Genomic DNA, 16,675 nt, shown 5'->3' with positions numbered 1-16,675 from the left:
CCACAAAATAGGTGCAAATTGGAAAAGCCTCTGCTTATTCATCTGGCAGTAAGTGTATCTGGAAGTGAATATATCATTTAAAATCAGACTCAACTTCTTTCAAATACAAAAAATGTTTTAACTCTTTGGTTTCTCACTGTTTACTTCTTCCTCTTGCTGCCTTCCTCCTTTCTTGGAAGACAGACGTCTCCCTCCAGACTGAAAAAATACTTAGCTTCAATTGAAATTGAATTACAGTTAGTTTTTCTATTTTGAATTAAATCAATGCAAGAGCATGGAGACAGTCTATTAAATGTATATGTAAGAAATGTAAACCCCTTAGAGGCTGAAATATTCTTAAAACGTAGTTGAGCTCTGGAATTTACAGCCATGAGACATTAACATAGTCAAGAATTTAGCAATCCAAAACAGAACTGGACATTCATGCAGGTATCAAGAAGATCCAGTCTTACAACTAACAAGAACATTATTTTGGAAGATAAAATAAATCTCAAGATGTGGGACAAAATAATCTGTAACTACTAAAGATCAGAACATACATGATGCGTATGGCCGATTATCCAATACCCACCTCCTGAGAGGTTGTTAGAACCTCCTTAAGAACCCATGGCAGAAGCCATGGTGAAAAACGTATTATTGGTCTTTCTGAATTTCAAACATAACCTAAGAGAATAGCTTCTCTGTTCCTTTCTTTAACAACTAATTTTAATTTTTATGTTAATTTTTTTTTTTTAAGTGAAGTGCACCTACGGCAGTGTGTTAATCAGCCAGTGAAAACCTTTCCTAAACTTAAACAAATGACAACACTCAATGTTTACTAAGGCAGCAGTCTCCTAGTGAATGAATGGAATCACTACAGTAGTACAAAAGGTACTAATTAATGACAAAAAACCCGTAAAACCAAAAAAGGACGCTTCAAAACAATCTCAACCAACCAAAAGTCCCTGCGTTGGCTTGATGTGTCAAGATGCAAAACTTCATACCACCAGATTCTGAACTTACTGAACTGGCACAATTACCATGATTGGGTGAATGTTAAAAACACACATCTCGGCGCCTGCTGTCGGAGTCACAGGTGTTGGCTGCAATTTTAACAGTAGCACTGTTTCTCCTGGTGTACTCAACTCATTTGAAGAGAAAGGGAATTGGAATATATGTTCATAAATGATTTGCTTGTCTTATTTACTCTTGTTCTCTTCTTTGAGCCCAGAAAAGAGATTTAAATCCCAGGGATTATGGTTAAACCAAGCCAGTTAATCAGGTGACTTCAGTGTAATCTGCCTTTGTTAGAAAATCAACTGAAAAATGCTGTAATGCAGCAGCAATGGTCCAGAGGTGCATTTACTTTGCTAATGACTGACATAAATATGTGCTCCCCTCCCAAGTGACAATGTGCAAAGAGCACAAAAATGTTCCCAGTGGGAAGCTAACAGGACTATTCAGCTGAAACCCAAGCACATTCACAACCATTTGCAGGGAAATGATCTTGAGACGCAGCAAATATTCATAAATATTGAGGCTAATCACAGGGTACAGAAGGAACTCCTGACCAATGACCAGGGAAGCTACACTGTAACCTCAGCTCTACCACCAGCACGATCTGTTGACTTCATCCAAGACCTCTGCCTGTCTGTGATGCTCCTCATCTGCCAAACAAGCAATCTTCACACCTTCTGTAACACACCTCCAGAACTACGGACAAGAGAGGATGCCTGCTCAAAAACACCATGGCCAAAGTTGCCTGTAGACCAGGGCTTCATTTTCACTGCTGTCACAAACTTCTTGTGCTCTTGTAAGTGAATAAGGGGCTTGAAATGAACTTTGGGGTCACTGACAAGCCCCATCTAGAATGGTGCTCTGAGGACATCTCCCATGCTGTTCACCCCTGAGCTGGGCATGAAGCACAGCAACCTGAGCTGCTTTGGTTTAAAAGTAGAGTTGGAAGACGAAGCAGTGGCAAAGCACCCTTCATACACCAATCTACTTCTGCAGGATATGTAAAGAAGGAGGGGAAGATTCAGCTTTCTGGTTGCCTAAGCCTGAAGGAAGTTCTACAACCACGTCTCCATCTCTGGGCAGAGGACCTTGATAACCAGGCTTAAGCAACACGGGGCCAGGGCTCTCTCCATCACTGACTCCTGAGACTTTGCTGCCAAGAAGAAAGGAGCGCAAGGTCCTCATGGCCAGGGAGAGCATGAAGAGAGGAGCTCATTTCTGCAGTCCTGTGATGAGGTTCATTCAGCGGCTGACCTGAGGAGCTAACCACAAGGCTATGGAGACCGAACCCTGTAACACGTCATTGCCCAGTGGCTTGACTTCAAAAGGGAAAATGTAGGGTTTGCCCATCCCAAATGCCTCCAAGCATCCCCAGAGGAAGGAGGGCATCAGGCACAGGTTCAGAGGAGGCCGGAGGTGCCTCTGCCTTAGGGGTGGTCACTGCCAGGCCACTGCGCAGGATGCAGGCTCTCCTCTCCACCACCGCTGAAGGAGTTAGTCCTGCGCTGAACCCATCCACCAAACGAGGCCCTGCTGACTGCTTCGGTGCAGTTTTTGGTAGTCATCTACAAAGGCAACCCAGAAAGCACCAGGACTAAACTGAGTATGTGCAAAAACACATCTATAAATGCCTCAGGATATTTTTAGCCAGAAAAGCTTAAGTTTCTGAAACCTAAGGAATTTCAGGTGTCTACAATAACCGGGAGAGGTTTCCACAGGCAACTCCCTTGAATGCAGCTGCCCAAACTGTGCTTTAAGGGATGCCAAAGTCCTAGATTCTTTACTGGATCTAACCATAAGTACCGAAACAAGATTACTGCGGGCGTTTACTCAGTCAGTTGAATACAAAGGATTCTAAAAATACTTTTCTTTGTCATAAAATTAGATTAGAAAAATAAACGTACAAAATTCACATGAACAAAGGTAAGCATGTAACAACTACCTGGGACTCCTGAGTTACAAACAATACATGCTATTTAAAATGCAGAGGCGTTGCCACAGAAGAAAAGTTACTAATCCTGTTGGGGCAAAGTAACTGCACTGGTGTGTGGTTTGCATGGGGGGAGAGAAGGAAAAAGAAAAGGAATTGCTTTATTAGCCTTTTTGCAGCTTTGTTTTGTTTGCTTTTTCAAAAGAACAGCTTTTTTTAATTACTTTTAACTGATAGATATAAATGAAGAAACTTATGTTTATCAAAGCAAGAATTACCACTCTAGTTAAACTCCACTTACTCTCAGAGATACCTTAGGGCTAGTAGTTTAATATGTACCTTAATATGTTGCCTTACTTTTTTAAACTAAACAGTAAAATTGAAAGATTTTCCACTGAGACATTCTACTAGGAATATTCTTCTTCCTCAACATTTTCACTTACAGTGAATACAAAGTAAATCCACTTTACTTTGCTAATGAACTAGATCTTTGTTCATTTATCTGTCGAGCTATTCATAAATATCTTGCAATCACAGCATTATCTGGGGGCTAAAGAGCATGTTTCAACTCAAAACAAATGGACATGTCATCTCATGTCCTTCCATAAACAAAAGCTAAGGGCTTGGAATCCAGCAGAGATTTAAGCTTGTAATCATGTTTCATATGTTCATTTTCATAGCTTTTCTTAGGTGCTTTTAACAATGTAAAATAAGAGCAGTTGCCCTTAACATACAGCGGCACTGGAAAGCAATAAATTGTTGTACCAGATGGTACGTGAGACAGGGGACACGTGTGGATGCTGTGGAGGGTCTCCCCTTCCCGAATGTGCAACGTGCTCTGTTGGGCTTACAAAGACTGTCCAGGGAGGCGGGGGAATTGCCGTCTCATTCGGGCAGGGAGTTAGCACCCATCGGCAGAGAGGAGGCAGGAACTCACAGAAATCTCCTGAAACAAATTCTGAAACTTTTTTTTTCCCCTGAACAAATACCTACAGCCTATGCTGACACAACAGCAAGTTCTAGCTGTATGACACTGACCTCTCAGATAAAAAAAGGCATTTTTTGATGACACATTATATATAGCACTATGTGAACCAAGTAGTAATTCAACGAAATGGATATTCTCAACTAGAAAAATGTGCAACAACATATATCCAGATTAAAATCACATTCTTTACAGACACTGTGTACATTTTAAAATCAAATATGATTTTTTAACTCTGGTTTTTAACTGGTACAGACCAGAAAAGTATTCCCACAATATTAACACTAAATCAATTTCTCCCTACCCGATTCCATGGCATCAACCAGCAACAGTGTAATGAATACAAAATACGCTAGTTCATTTGACACATTGTCATTTGTACATATTCTAGTACTAAATAATTAACACTCAGACTTTGGGAGAAAGGTTAAATTGAAATTAATTCTAAAATATTCCCGTTACTGGCTTAGTTTCAAGATGTAACTAGGAGTAAAAGCAAAAGAGCTGTGACCAAAAAAAATTAATTAGTGATTTCTTCACTTTGTACTCCTTTCAATCCATTCACTTTAATAATCAAGACATGTTCCAAAAAAAGTTTATTTAACCTTGCCTGATCAAGCAATGCAGAACATCAGAAAAACTTTATACCCTGTTTTTTCACCTGGAATTAGATAATGTGCTTACCATACTCTGCAGCCTCTTTATTCCCTAAATCCTACTGAGGATTTACATTGAACTGAAGTTTCTCTCAAGTTTACATTTCTCAGGTGTCTTTAGGCAGAACCTAAGATTTTTCTCTTTTCACATTTTTAAGCTCAGACGTTAACTACCGCAAGCCCCCACCCTTTCCCACCTAGATCTAACCCTTTTCATACTGAGCGATTTGAACCAACTAAACTTTGTAGCCCTAAACCTGCTTCCCGTTATCATATCACAGCAGTGGCAGCGGGGGGGCTATCCCTTACGTACTGATGTTTACTTGATCCGTCGTGACTGATGTAAGCACAAAACTGGTTGCAACTAAGAACCCAGGGATTTTACTCTCTCTCCAGAGGGACTGAAAATATCCCCTTTTGTTTATACCTAAAGCCCAAAAGTCCCAATAGCCTTTCTGCTGCTGGACTTTTACCTCCAAATGTGTTTACCCTTTACTAATGTACTTTTACCCAAGAAAAAAATCTATTAAGAAATGCCCCAGCATCACCCTATGATATCAAAGCACATACTCATTCGGTTTAACCAACTGATACTATGATCCATTTAAAAAAAAAAAAAGCTTCGGTATTTTTGCAGATATCAAATCCTGGAATAAATGCTGTTGTAATTTTAGAGTTCTATTTTAACAGTTAAAGGAGAGACATCTGGCAATAATCTACAAATAAATACAGTGTCTCCATTCTTAGTTTCTCCTCCAAAACACTACCTAGGACATTTTTGCAGCATGATTCATATAATCAACATAATACATTACAATGCCTTTCAAATAATTCCGAATTCTCAGTTCATTCAATAAAGAACTCATTTTCAAAAGAGAAAAGGGAACACGCCATGCCAGAAAACTTGCTTTATTGACTCACTCCTGCTGCCAGGAGGAACAACGTGGTGAAGCAAACTCCACGATTTCAAAAGCATATTTTTACAGCGAGGGCAGAGAAAGAAAGAGGCTTATTTACCGAAATGTGAGATTCCACAGGTGAGGCCAGAGACGGTCTGAAATCCTCTTCCTTTAGCTCCAAAAGTTTTAATTTATGATGAAGCCTGTAATAATCCTTTCAAGCTGCCAGGTAAAACGTGCGCCATAGCTCAGCCGTATTTTCTTTTGCCCTTTTGCAGCGTAACTTTGTTATTTGCATAAAGCTTAGTTCTGGCCTATGGGACTTTTTGAACATCTACATGTTAGATTAGCTGTCTTGACATGCTCTATCAAGCATGACATCATGGATCTCCATGGTAACCTTAACCACACCTGCCCAGATGCCAGAGTTACCTGTCATGTTCAGACCAAACTGAACATAACAAAAAAACCCTCAACCACCATTTTCTAGACACTCAGCCTTGCACAGGCACCAAAAGGGGTTTTTTTAACAATTGATGGAAATCTAATTTTGTTTGCCAATAAATTTGTTCTTCACGGAGCACTGGCTGAAACACTAGAGCTGTTCCCACTAGAGCTGTTCCCGACCCTTCCACACCTCCCAGCGCATTTCCTAGTCAAACAACAACAAAAGAAAGCTGTGTCAAACGTCTTCCAGCTCATTTTCTTAAGGCATGCTCATAAGCTCTGGCTCTGAAAAACTTCTACACACTCATTTTTGCTCTCTGCCCCTCAGAAAGGCTTTTTTTAGCGAGGTGACTTGTAAAACAGGTTCACGGCAGGGATCACCCCCCTCCCATGGCCAGGTTAGCATTTTAACCTCTTAATTGCTAAGTCTTTTTCATCCTTGCAGCCACTGGCCCAGCTTTTACGCTTGTTCCTGCTCTTTCCTTCTCTGCTGACCGGACTCAACCCCACCTAAGCAGATGAGCATGTCCTGCCATGAGCTCAGCAGCAGATGATTCACACCATCTCAAACTTCAGAAGACCGAGATTGTTTTCCTCCTTCCTTTCTCTTTTTTCTTTCTAACTTTCCTGGGGATTACATTAGCACCTTGCTTTCATTAACGCAGATGAGACAGCCTTGGCAGAGGCAAGGTATCCAAAGCTCCTGCAGAAACTTGCATTACCTATAAAAAAATATTTTGTTCCTCAGCTTTCCAGGCTTCTAGGTGGAGGGAGCTCTGGTGCCCGGCTGCGGGGTTGTCTTGCAAGGGGGAAAACCTGCAGCGTGAGGGCGAGCCCCCGGGCTGTGGGTCGCAGAGCTGCGGCTCTGGGGTGCTGCATTCCCCTGCGGGCGTTTTGGGGTGCACAAGGCCCGGCATGCCTGCACACACACCCCCCCCCCCCCACCCACCCACCCCCCCCCCCCGGCTGCTGCAAACTCACGCCCCAGTTTACCACACAGACCAGCTTAGCTGCAGGTTATTTGCCTTGCAGCAGTATCCCAAGGCCCTTGTGCAAACAAAGACGGCCCCTGTCTCTGTGAGCTTTCCTTTCCAGAATAAGATATCACAAACAGGCCAACAAACCTGCGGGGCGGAGGAGGGATGATCTGTGTGCACAGCTGGGAGGTTTCAGGTCACCACGTTAGTTAACCATCAGTAATCCCTGCTGGCATTTTACCTGGCCGTGATTGTACTTCTGATTTGTGGCAGGTTATCGAGAGCAGAAATGGGTCCTCAGGAGGCACATCCAGCGAGGGATTTATCTGAATAAACGAAGCCTGGAGGAAACCATTAATACGTAGCAGAAGATATGGACAACATTCAGAGCTGACCTTGCTGGTGGAGGTGATACAGTATGATCTGACAACATAAAATATTTTTTTCCTGAGGTTTATTTTCTGCAAACCAGGGGCCAGTTTGCCAAACTCAGATACTGATGGTTAAAACAGAAAAGAGAATAAAGTCCACAAAAAAAGAGACAATCACCAATCTTGATTTTCTGGCCCATTTTTGTTGGTTACGGACCTGACAGGGTTTAGAGCAACCTGGAAGACAAATTATATGATATCCAAGGGACTATCTCCTGACTGTAAATATTGGGATGTTTTATGTTCCAGCTGCACTATTTGACATAGAGATTAGAAAATGGTGTTGCATTAGCTACTATCCTTGATAGATCTCCCACAGTGGGGAAGTTTCCACCATGGATAATGTTGCCACTTTCCAGATATTGGAGCAGCTGGAAAAGTAAGAAAGGAGGAAAGGAACGTGGAAAATAAATTGTGACATTTTAATTCATGTCTTCCCATACATCTTACAGATTTTGTATGTGATATATACATGTTACATACACATACCTACTACATGTGTATGTAGTTTGTCTTCTATACCACTGCTACACACATACATATATAAGGGGGGAAAAAAAGGAAGTATGTATGCTGAACACACATATACATCCTCCGAAGCAAAATTATATTATGGTCTTACTCATGGAGCAGCTAAGAAAGCATGCATTATACATACACATATATATATACATACACATACACCTATGTGTATATATATACATACCTATGTGTATCTATACACAGAGATACATATATATACATACAAACACACACACAAAATACTCAGATACGTGTGTGTGTGCATGCATAGACACAATTGGTAAGAAAAAAACCCTCTGAACTGTAATGCCATGACCATAATAATCCTACTGCATCTGATGAGCCAGACTGTTGATACATTACATTTCAAATCAGCAAATTTCTTACAGTCAACTGGTATAACATTTCTGCATGTTTTTAATGTGGCTTCTGATCAGTTTATCTTTTTTTTTTTAAGTTATGCTGAATGGATGGAGTCTTTAGTCTTTGCCATTCCCAAGAAAGATAGTTTGATGCTCTAATAGTAATTTTAAAGTTATTTTGTTTTAAAATTATTTAAAAACTCATTACATATAATACATATGTCTAATAATCAAAAAATAGAAGCAGGAGACATTCGCATGAATTTTACCCTCAATAAATTAGCAAGGATGACACATTTTAAACAAATAGTAGGAACAGTTACTGCATTCCTTCTGTAATTTATTGCCTTCAGAAAAGGCTCACATTACAAAACGTGTAGGGTGTAATGCTGTAGGCTGTTCAAACTGGGTTTGCAGTGTCTGCAACACTGGAACTAAATATTTACATGACTCCAAAAGATCTAATCTCTGGATTTCACCCCCCTCCCACCCTCTTTATTTAATTTGTATCCTATCTTTATCCACCACCCAGCACATTCCTCACAGTCACTAAAGTTCATGGAAGAGATAAGTGGGGAGAAAAAAAAAAAAATCAAGACTTTCAAAGGAAAGGAGGGAAGCTGTTTAAAAATAAGGAATAGATCATCCTTGTTAGAGCTGAAGTCTTGCAGCAATTTTAGCTGGATACCTATGGATTCTAGCAGTTGTGTTCTGAGGCAGTGACAGCACCTGGGATCTCTAGAGACCCTGTCAAAGAGAAGTTGTAGGGGGAGAGTTACCAAATGACAATCTTTCCAAACTTGTAACAACGATCTGATCTCCAAAGGTTTGGAAGGCTTCAAAAGAGGCTGGGAATTCAGTAAGAACTCCCATAACAGAGTACAATATTTTTCCAACTTGTTTTTATTCCTTATTTACAATTAAATTGCTGTTAGTGCCGAAATACCTATAAAACACTAAGAAAAAAAAACTTTTATAAAAGGTTTGCTGTCAATCATTTGTTAAAGTGAGAATAACGAACACAAGATTTTTGAGCCTGAACTCTAAATTCTGCTGGTTGAAAAAAAGGCATTATGGAATAGAAGGTAGATTGTCTTTAAAGTCGAACAGATTAAACTCTATCATTGCACCCAAAACCGGAGCCCAGAGTTAGGCTGTGAAGAGATCCTTGCACGGCATTCCTTGAATTCAGAAGGTCGGCATGACGGCAGCCTCCACCTGCCCTGAGAAATACATCAGCGTGTCACATCCCCTCCGACCCTATATGTACTTTTCGCTGCTGAAAAGCAATTGCAGGCGGGCGAGAAGCAAACCACCTTAAGGTATGCTGCTGACAGACCAATGTGGATGTCAAAACAGCTTGGAGGAGGCAGATACCTGCGGATAAGTGTGTTCTGTTTGTATTAAAAGACTCAAAAATAGAAAAGAAAGCAAATGAAAGGGTAACAGAGCCAGCTAAAGCATACAGACACACTCTACAGATATTTTCTTTTCTCCCGGGCAGTGGTGCCAATACTGAAAGTGTAACAGAAGTTAACAGCTGTTCTGTATTTTCCCTTCAGCTGTGAAAAGTAGATGGAGACCCATATACTAAGATCAAGAGGCTCACCCTCATCCCTTTCTCCATGTATATTCTAAAAAATGAAAAGCTCTTCCAAAAATGTCAGTTTCAACAAACAATTCCAAGGTAATATTGAATCGTTTCATTTTTATTATTGTTTCTTTGAATTTCAAGGGAGCGACTGAATCTTAGGCTATATCAAAAAAAATCTGTTTAATGCTTTGTTACATTCTCACCTGTTGTAATGAGGTAACACTCAACTTTGTAGAAGTTATAAGGACTGTTTAACAAAAAGCAAGATACGAATATGAGTTTCCTACCTGATCTCTCAGTCTCTCCTGGTGTCCCATTATTGCTGTAGCATGGTGGGGATATTTCTGTTTCAGATGCTCAAGAAAAGCCTCTCTCTTCCTGTCCATTTCTGAGGTTTGCATTCCCAGTATTTCTTTGGAACTGCGAGGGCCACCTACTGTATGTCTTCGAGGGATGTTGCGGGTGGACTTTGGATTAGAAGAAGTGTGACTGTTCAGGGTCGAAAGGAGCTCTTTAGATCGGAGACATTCTGCATCGTCTAGTGATGTTACATGCAAACTGGTTTTTGCCTGGTCTGGAAAAAAAAAAACCAAACCCAAACAGTATATTATAAGAACTTAATCCCAACATTCACATTAATAAGAAAATAATCAATATAAAAGCTATGTTCTTGTAAAAGTCTGGTAGTGTTCAATGGCATGTTCTGCATCATTAGGCATATACACATCCTAAGAAGTGGCCCGGAAATAATCACTTACGTAAGCTATGCACAGTACTTATATACGTTTAACACACAACTGCAGTATTGCCTCACTGAAAAGTGAGCATCATTAAAGTAGATGTTCTTTTATATTATCTTTACCACTATGTGACTTGAAAAGAAGGTCTGACAGGGCCCTTATTCCCTGACCTTTAAAATCTACAGGATGCTTTCCACGAGAAGAAACAGGTTTCTTCAATAGGCTCCAGTACACTTAATGGTCCCATAACTAGTATCCTTAAGGATACCAACTGATAAAATTCCTTTGACAAAGCAGATTTGAAATCCTTAATCTTTTTTCAGTGTGTTTTCAACATGCTCTGAAACACCTATGAAATAATAAGAGGGTTTTGGAGGCTTTTTCCCCTGATTTCTGACTGTGGTCTGGTTTTAAATTTCATGGATCTCCTCTGGATTTTATACATCTCAGGACAGCAGGCTGGAAAATACTACATCACTTTTTCAATAAACCATTTCTTAAGAAACAGAATAAAAGCAAGTTTTTTGTGCTATAAAAAGAAAAAAAACCCTCAGATAAATTTTACAACTTTAAAATCTACTTAAAGACCAAAGACCATGACGACATTTGTAAAGAGATAGGCAGACACCGAGGGTATGTAAGTGCTGGCTTATCTTCAGGTAACTGTGTAACACGAACCCTCTGGTGCATGAAAAAGTGTAGTCTGGAGCCTTGTTACTTAATACCTTTGAAAAATCCCTCACTCCTTTGTCAGCGAAGAAAAAAAAAACAAAACCCAGAAGCATTGAAAAGGCCTCTCCAAGTCTGATGTGGCCTTCCCCATCTCTACGGGGCAGCCTCAGACATCCCTGTGAGAGTTAACCCTTTCCAGCACCTCCCCAGGAGCAGGAAGCTCCTTCCTCTATGTGTTTTTAACACATCTCTATTTCTCTCCATCTGACACTTCTCACCTCAGAGCCCTTTATCCTCCCAGCGACCGTCTCCCCTGCCTGCTGCCATTTATACGGCACTGCTGTTTGGAAACAGGCACCTACTCGCTTCTTTTTATGCTTCAGTCAGTCAGTTTGACACCCTGCCTACCACTTGCCTCAGGATTTTATCCTGAGGATTTTTCAGCTTTCTGGCATGCGTTGTCAATTGCCTGCCAAGTCCCATGTAACGTCAAGCCCTGGTAATAAAGTAAATCCTCTATCGGTGGAGCTGCTGCCAGTGTGATGTCCCACCAATTCACATGGGGAACCAATTCCCTTGGGTTTCACAGGACTGGGCCCTGGAAGGTCCTCAAAGACTTTGCATGTGTCTGTAAGCTCCCTATAATGCTCAAGGACTCCAAAATACCAGCAACACCCTCTCGCTTGCATTCACGGAAACCTATGCCAAAAGCAGAACCGGACACAAGAGCCCAGACTGCAGGTGGCACCACACTTTGATGAGCTTTGGAAACAGGTTTGGGGAAGTTTTACTCTCACACAGATTCAAAATGCCATCTCTGGTCTCCGCAGCACCTTGTAAGACCTTCTTAGAAGCACAATCCTGGTTAAACCTTCAGAGCAGCAGTCTCACAGGTACATGTACACACACACACACACACACTCACACTCACACACTCAACTTTTCCAAGCACAACTCAATTAAAAAACACCCAGCCTCACTGATTACTGAAAATTCAGAGCACTGACTGCCAGGTACACTCAGCTTGTTTGAGAAAAGTGGCAAAAAGGAGAGTTTTGCTTGCAAGAACTAAGCGTGGCTACTCCAGATGCACTCAGTCAAAATGGTTTCTGAAAGCTGCACAGTCATTTCAATGGATTTTACATGGGAGGAAAAAGAGGTGGGATGGGGCTGGCTGGAATTTACCATCTTTAATTTGTTGCACCAAGAGCCCGGAGGTTATATCCCTGAGGCGGTTGGAACAAAGGCAGCAGACATAAATAAGGGATTTCCTTGGAGCTCGAGGGAGTCAGTGTGAGGGCGGGTGACTGAGTGCAGCAATTTGGCATAAACCCTTAAAGTATGGTCACGGCAGCAGTTTCAATCACTGAATTGGTGGCAGGCACTTCCTCAAGAAGGCAGGTAAACCTACACTGACAAACACAACCGGGAGCTCATGAATGTGTATTTCAGGTCCTAAATCTCTCTCATGCAAAGCCTTTCCCTACTCTTCACTTGAGTCATTTCAATAGTTTAAGAAAAAGCTAATTATTCGGAACATAAAGAGACATATCAAGTAAAGTGTTTTACCACTATTTGTTATTGGGTGAAACCTTGAGAAGGAATCAAAAATAACATATTTTTCTTATACTATATAAGAGATCAACAAATTCTCTTATTTTTCTTTCATATATTCGGAAAATACTGTATAAATACCAGTGAAAAGAAAGGAATGTAAACTATGCAAACTAATTGCTAGTCTTGCCAGCAAGCTGACCTGGGCATTCAGCACAATCGCGCAGCATTACAGCACACAGCAGCATGTGACTTTCTTTGCAAACCAAACTCTCTGTCATGTTTGAATATGGGTCTTTCCCCCAGTAATTGCTGAAAAAATCTTCCTTGGCCACTTCCTAGATAGGGACAAGTGACTTTGATGCCGAGGTTGACAGCTGGGACAGTGAACCCCCCCCTCTGTAGCTCGGGGCACATAAGCTCCACAGCTGCTGTGTGGGCCACAGTACTACAGGGAGGAGAAACTGAGAGAGGTTTTCTGGATCCTGGAGTTGCTCAATAACAGCGTGGGCAAACTTTCCATATCTTCCAAGTGAAGATAATAGGCCTAGAAAATCAATCTCCACAGATAACTGTGAAATGTGTGAAGGATCATGTGATGGTTCCCAGAAGAGAGCTAAGACTAGCGAAAGGATAAATTATGCAAGTACCCTCCTTGGAAAAGGAGTAAAGAGAAGCCAATGGAAAACACAGAGGTGTGAGATAAGCTTGTCTCCCTCTCTCCCTCCCTCATATTCAGAAGCTAAAAGCTGATGGTCTTTCTGTTCAATAAAGTAGCAAGTCTAGAGGGCAACAAAAAGCAAGACTTGCTGATTGACAGGGGAGGGCTTTGGTTATCCGAAGGCTTGAGTAACCCTTACACTCGAGTTGCTTCTCTGATCTGAAAATGAATTTCAAGATTTCTTAACATCACCCGTCCCTACAGTGGATATAACTACAGGAAGGCCCAGGTCTGCAGCATAGAAGCAGTAAGCCTAGGATTATCAGGAAGATTATCATGAAGGATTAATTGCTGTGAGCTAGAAATTAAAAAAAAAAAAAAAAAAAAAAAAAGTCCTTCAACACGTTCTGGTATGCAATGCTTCTAAGTCACACCCTCCATGAAGTCTACAAACGTCAGGAAAGTCACTTTGCTTCATTACTTTAAATGTTGTGAAGATTTTAGTAGTCCTATTTTCAGCCCAGGTGACATGAGAGAAGAACATTTTCAGAATAATTTCAGAAAGCAACAAGTATGGACCTGACCCGTACTGATACTATGAAATTGAGCCTTGAAGCAAACCACATTCAATACTTAAAGTTTAAAAAAGAATACAATTTTAACCGTGTGAGTCAAACCCACCTCCGTTATATTTATGCTAGCAGTAAATTTGAGATTATTTGGAATCTTTCTAATTTACTCCACTGTCTTTACAATTAGCTCTCTTTCCAAGGAACTTTCAAATGTAAATTTTGGATATGGGCCAAAACTACTACATTTGGTTAAGAGCTTTCAGCATTCAAAATTATTGGGAATCATAGGATTGGTCTGGTCAGACCTCTGTTCTTCTAGCTCCACATGTATATCAGGCAGCTTCATACAGAAGAAATATGCTACTGAAGGCTTTTTTTTTCCTATTCAGACACATCCTTTAAGTGAAGATTTCCGTTCCACTGAACGTAAACATATACACACAGATGCACGTGACTTGCACTGCCCAGTATTTTAACTTTAAAAATGATTCAAAAGAGCACCAAACAATCAATGAACCCCCAAGAAAAAAAGATGAGTATTTTTTCTTCGAAGTTCTCTATGCACTATTTCCTGGTATTACATACTTGTAAACTTGTGTGATTTTTTAAAAAAACCTACATGTACCCGACCATGCACTATTTGTTTCACAGCAGTACAGTAACACAACTTTTTCTGAAGTGCCTATGAGGAATACAATACACACGAACTGGGAATGTTCACAGGTGCTCCACAAATACTATAACAGATATAGATTAGGTATTTGTCATGCTACCTGAATGTTATGTTCCACATGGAATAGCCCACGTAGAATTCACCAGGAAATAGTTTTCATTCGTTTTTAGATAAAATCCATAGTGCAACAGTAATGGTACAAATGCACCACAGCTGACCCGCCGTGAAAACCACGCTTATAATTTCTTGGCTTCACTCCAAAACAAACCCAACTGGTTTCACACAAAGTAAACTAACCCTGTGACAATGTGCCATGAATCTCCCTCTTTTAAAAGACACCTCGAGGAAAAGATGAGCTCAAACCTACTTTTATGAAAGAGCTATTTCTCTGCCATAGGTGAAGCATGCAGAGCACTTAAAGGGAACGTGACATTATTTCTCCCCCCCTCGCGGGAGCAGCACCCTCCGCACCAGGCAGTGTCCTGCAAACTGTGACAGCAATACAGCATGCTCCGTGCTTTAAAGGTTAGACAGAAATCTCTCTAAAGACAAAGTTAAACTCACAAAGTCGGAGCGTTAGGGAAATCTGCAGAGCCATTAGCACAAGAAAGACATGCTTTTTTTTTTTCCATGCATTCTGCCTCGAGTTATAAAAAGCAGCAACGAGGGGCATGTTTAAATGTAACTCCATCTTTGCCTGGTTCTCTTACTTACCCTTCATCTGTCTGCTGTCTGTTGAGCAAGCCAGGCACAGCTCAAGTTTCTGGCTTTCCTTTTCCTCCATTGTCCCTGCCTACCGCACAAGCTCCCCTCTCCAACTGGGAAGCCGCAGCGCCCGGACTGTCAGCGTCAGTCTCAGGGAGGAGAAAGGAAACTCTCCCTTCCCCGGTGCAAAGTCCCCCCTAAGCGCCCCGCATGCCCGCGATGCCGGGACCCGGGGTCCCCGCCGCAATGGTGGGCAGCGCGGGCGGCGGCGGCCGGACGAGCCCCCCAAGCCCTGGGCCCCAACAGGTGATGGGCTTTTCTGCAGGCGAGCCCCTAGCCGGCTCGCTTCCCGCTGCAGCCGGGGAGCCTTATGAAAGGGAACATTTCAAACATGATTACAGGCCTGTGTCTCTGCTGGAATCCGAATCCGTAGCCTTTTAAATCTCTGTCATGGGACAAAAGCCTTTCCACAGAATATTTTTTTAAGCTCGTAACCACTAAGCCCACAAACATTCCTGATAAATGCTCCTCTGTCTTTTTTAGCGTCTACTTTAGAAGTAATTCATTATATAAGTGCTTTGAGGTTTTGTTTTCTGTTGAATTCTTTCAAGCTGCTCAGAGAATGAATTAGGGAAAAATCAAGATACAGGAATTCAACTTTAGTGAAGCCAATAAAAATGAATGGTAGCAATATGTAAGCAGGGACTCTGGTTAAGAGGGATTTTGAAGCCTCAGTAGCAAAGCATATAGAAACATACAACTAATTCTCTTTTGGCAGATCAGAGGCCGGAAGCCTGCATGAGAATCAATAGATCCACCGGGCTGTGAGGCAAAAAATAATGTGGCTGAGAAGGACGAGATCAAATCCCACAGATTCCAGCAGATGCCACATGTGTTGATTTAGTGGAGAGTATCAGACTAAATCAGTCTACCAAAATCATAGCACAGAGCCAGAGATGGTGGAACAAACTAAGTGTTGAGTTACAGCATCAAGACCAGCAAGTTTATCCATGGACAACTTCTGAATTAGGTTAAGAACAAAGCATAACTGAGATATTAATAAAAATATGCAAGTTCTTATTTAAATCAACCTTATACTGCAACACCAGATAACAGTTAGTACCTTGGATGTCTTTTTAAACAGACCTAGCATAATCTGCTCTTCCAAGCTTTCTTCAACTCTGACTTCAATATAACGTCAGCTAAATTGCTTGCAATGACCTCTCAACCACCCAGTCCAGACAGGCTAGGAAAATTCCCCTACGTTTCCTTCTACATCTCTATCTGGCAGAAATGTCA

At 41.3% G+C, this 16,675-nt stretch overlaps 1 protein-coding gene across 2 annotated transcripts in view; it reads right to left on the bottom strand.

Annotated features, from left to right (window-relative positions):
- KIAA1217 (KIAA1217 ortholog) overlaps positions 1 to 15,456 on the bottom strand; it is a 184,940-nt gene extending 169,484 nt beyond the window's left edge. For both annotated transcript variants that reach the window (XM_050891504.1, XM_050891505.1), the window contains exons 1-2: positions 15,386 to 15,456; positions 10,087 to 10,373 (exon numbers count right to left, since the gene is read on the bottom strand). In XM_050891504.1, the coding sequence (XP_050747461.1) occupies positions 10,087 to 10,373; positions 15,386 to 15,455 (357 nt within the window). In that variant the 5' untranslated portion in view covers position 15,456. The remainder of the gene's footprint in view (positions 1 to 10,086; positions 10,374 to 15,385) is intronic.
- Positions 15,457 to 16,675: the final 1,219 nt, after the last annotated feature.

The sequence above is a fragment of the Gymnogyps californianus genome, chromosome 2 (genome assembly GCF_018139145.2).
Source record: "Gymnogyps californianus isolate 813 chromosome 2, ASM1813914v2, whole genome shotgun sequence".
Lineage (NCBI taxonomy): Eukaryota > Metazoa > Chordata > Aves > Accipitriformes > Cathartidae > Gymnogyps > Gymnogyps californianus.
Note: the sequence above shows the minus strand (reverse complement) of the source record. Positions and strands in the feature narration are given on the sequence as shown.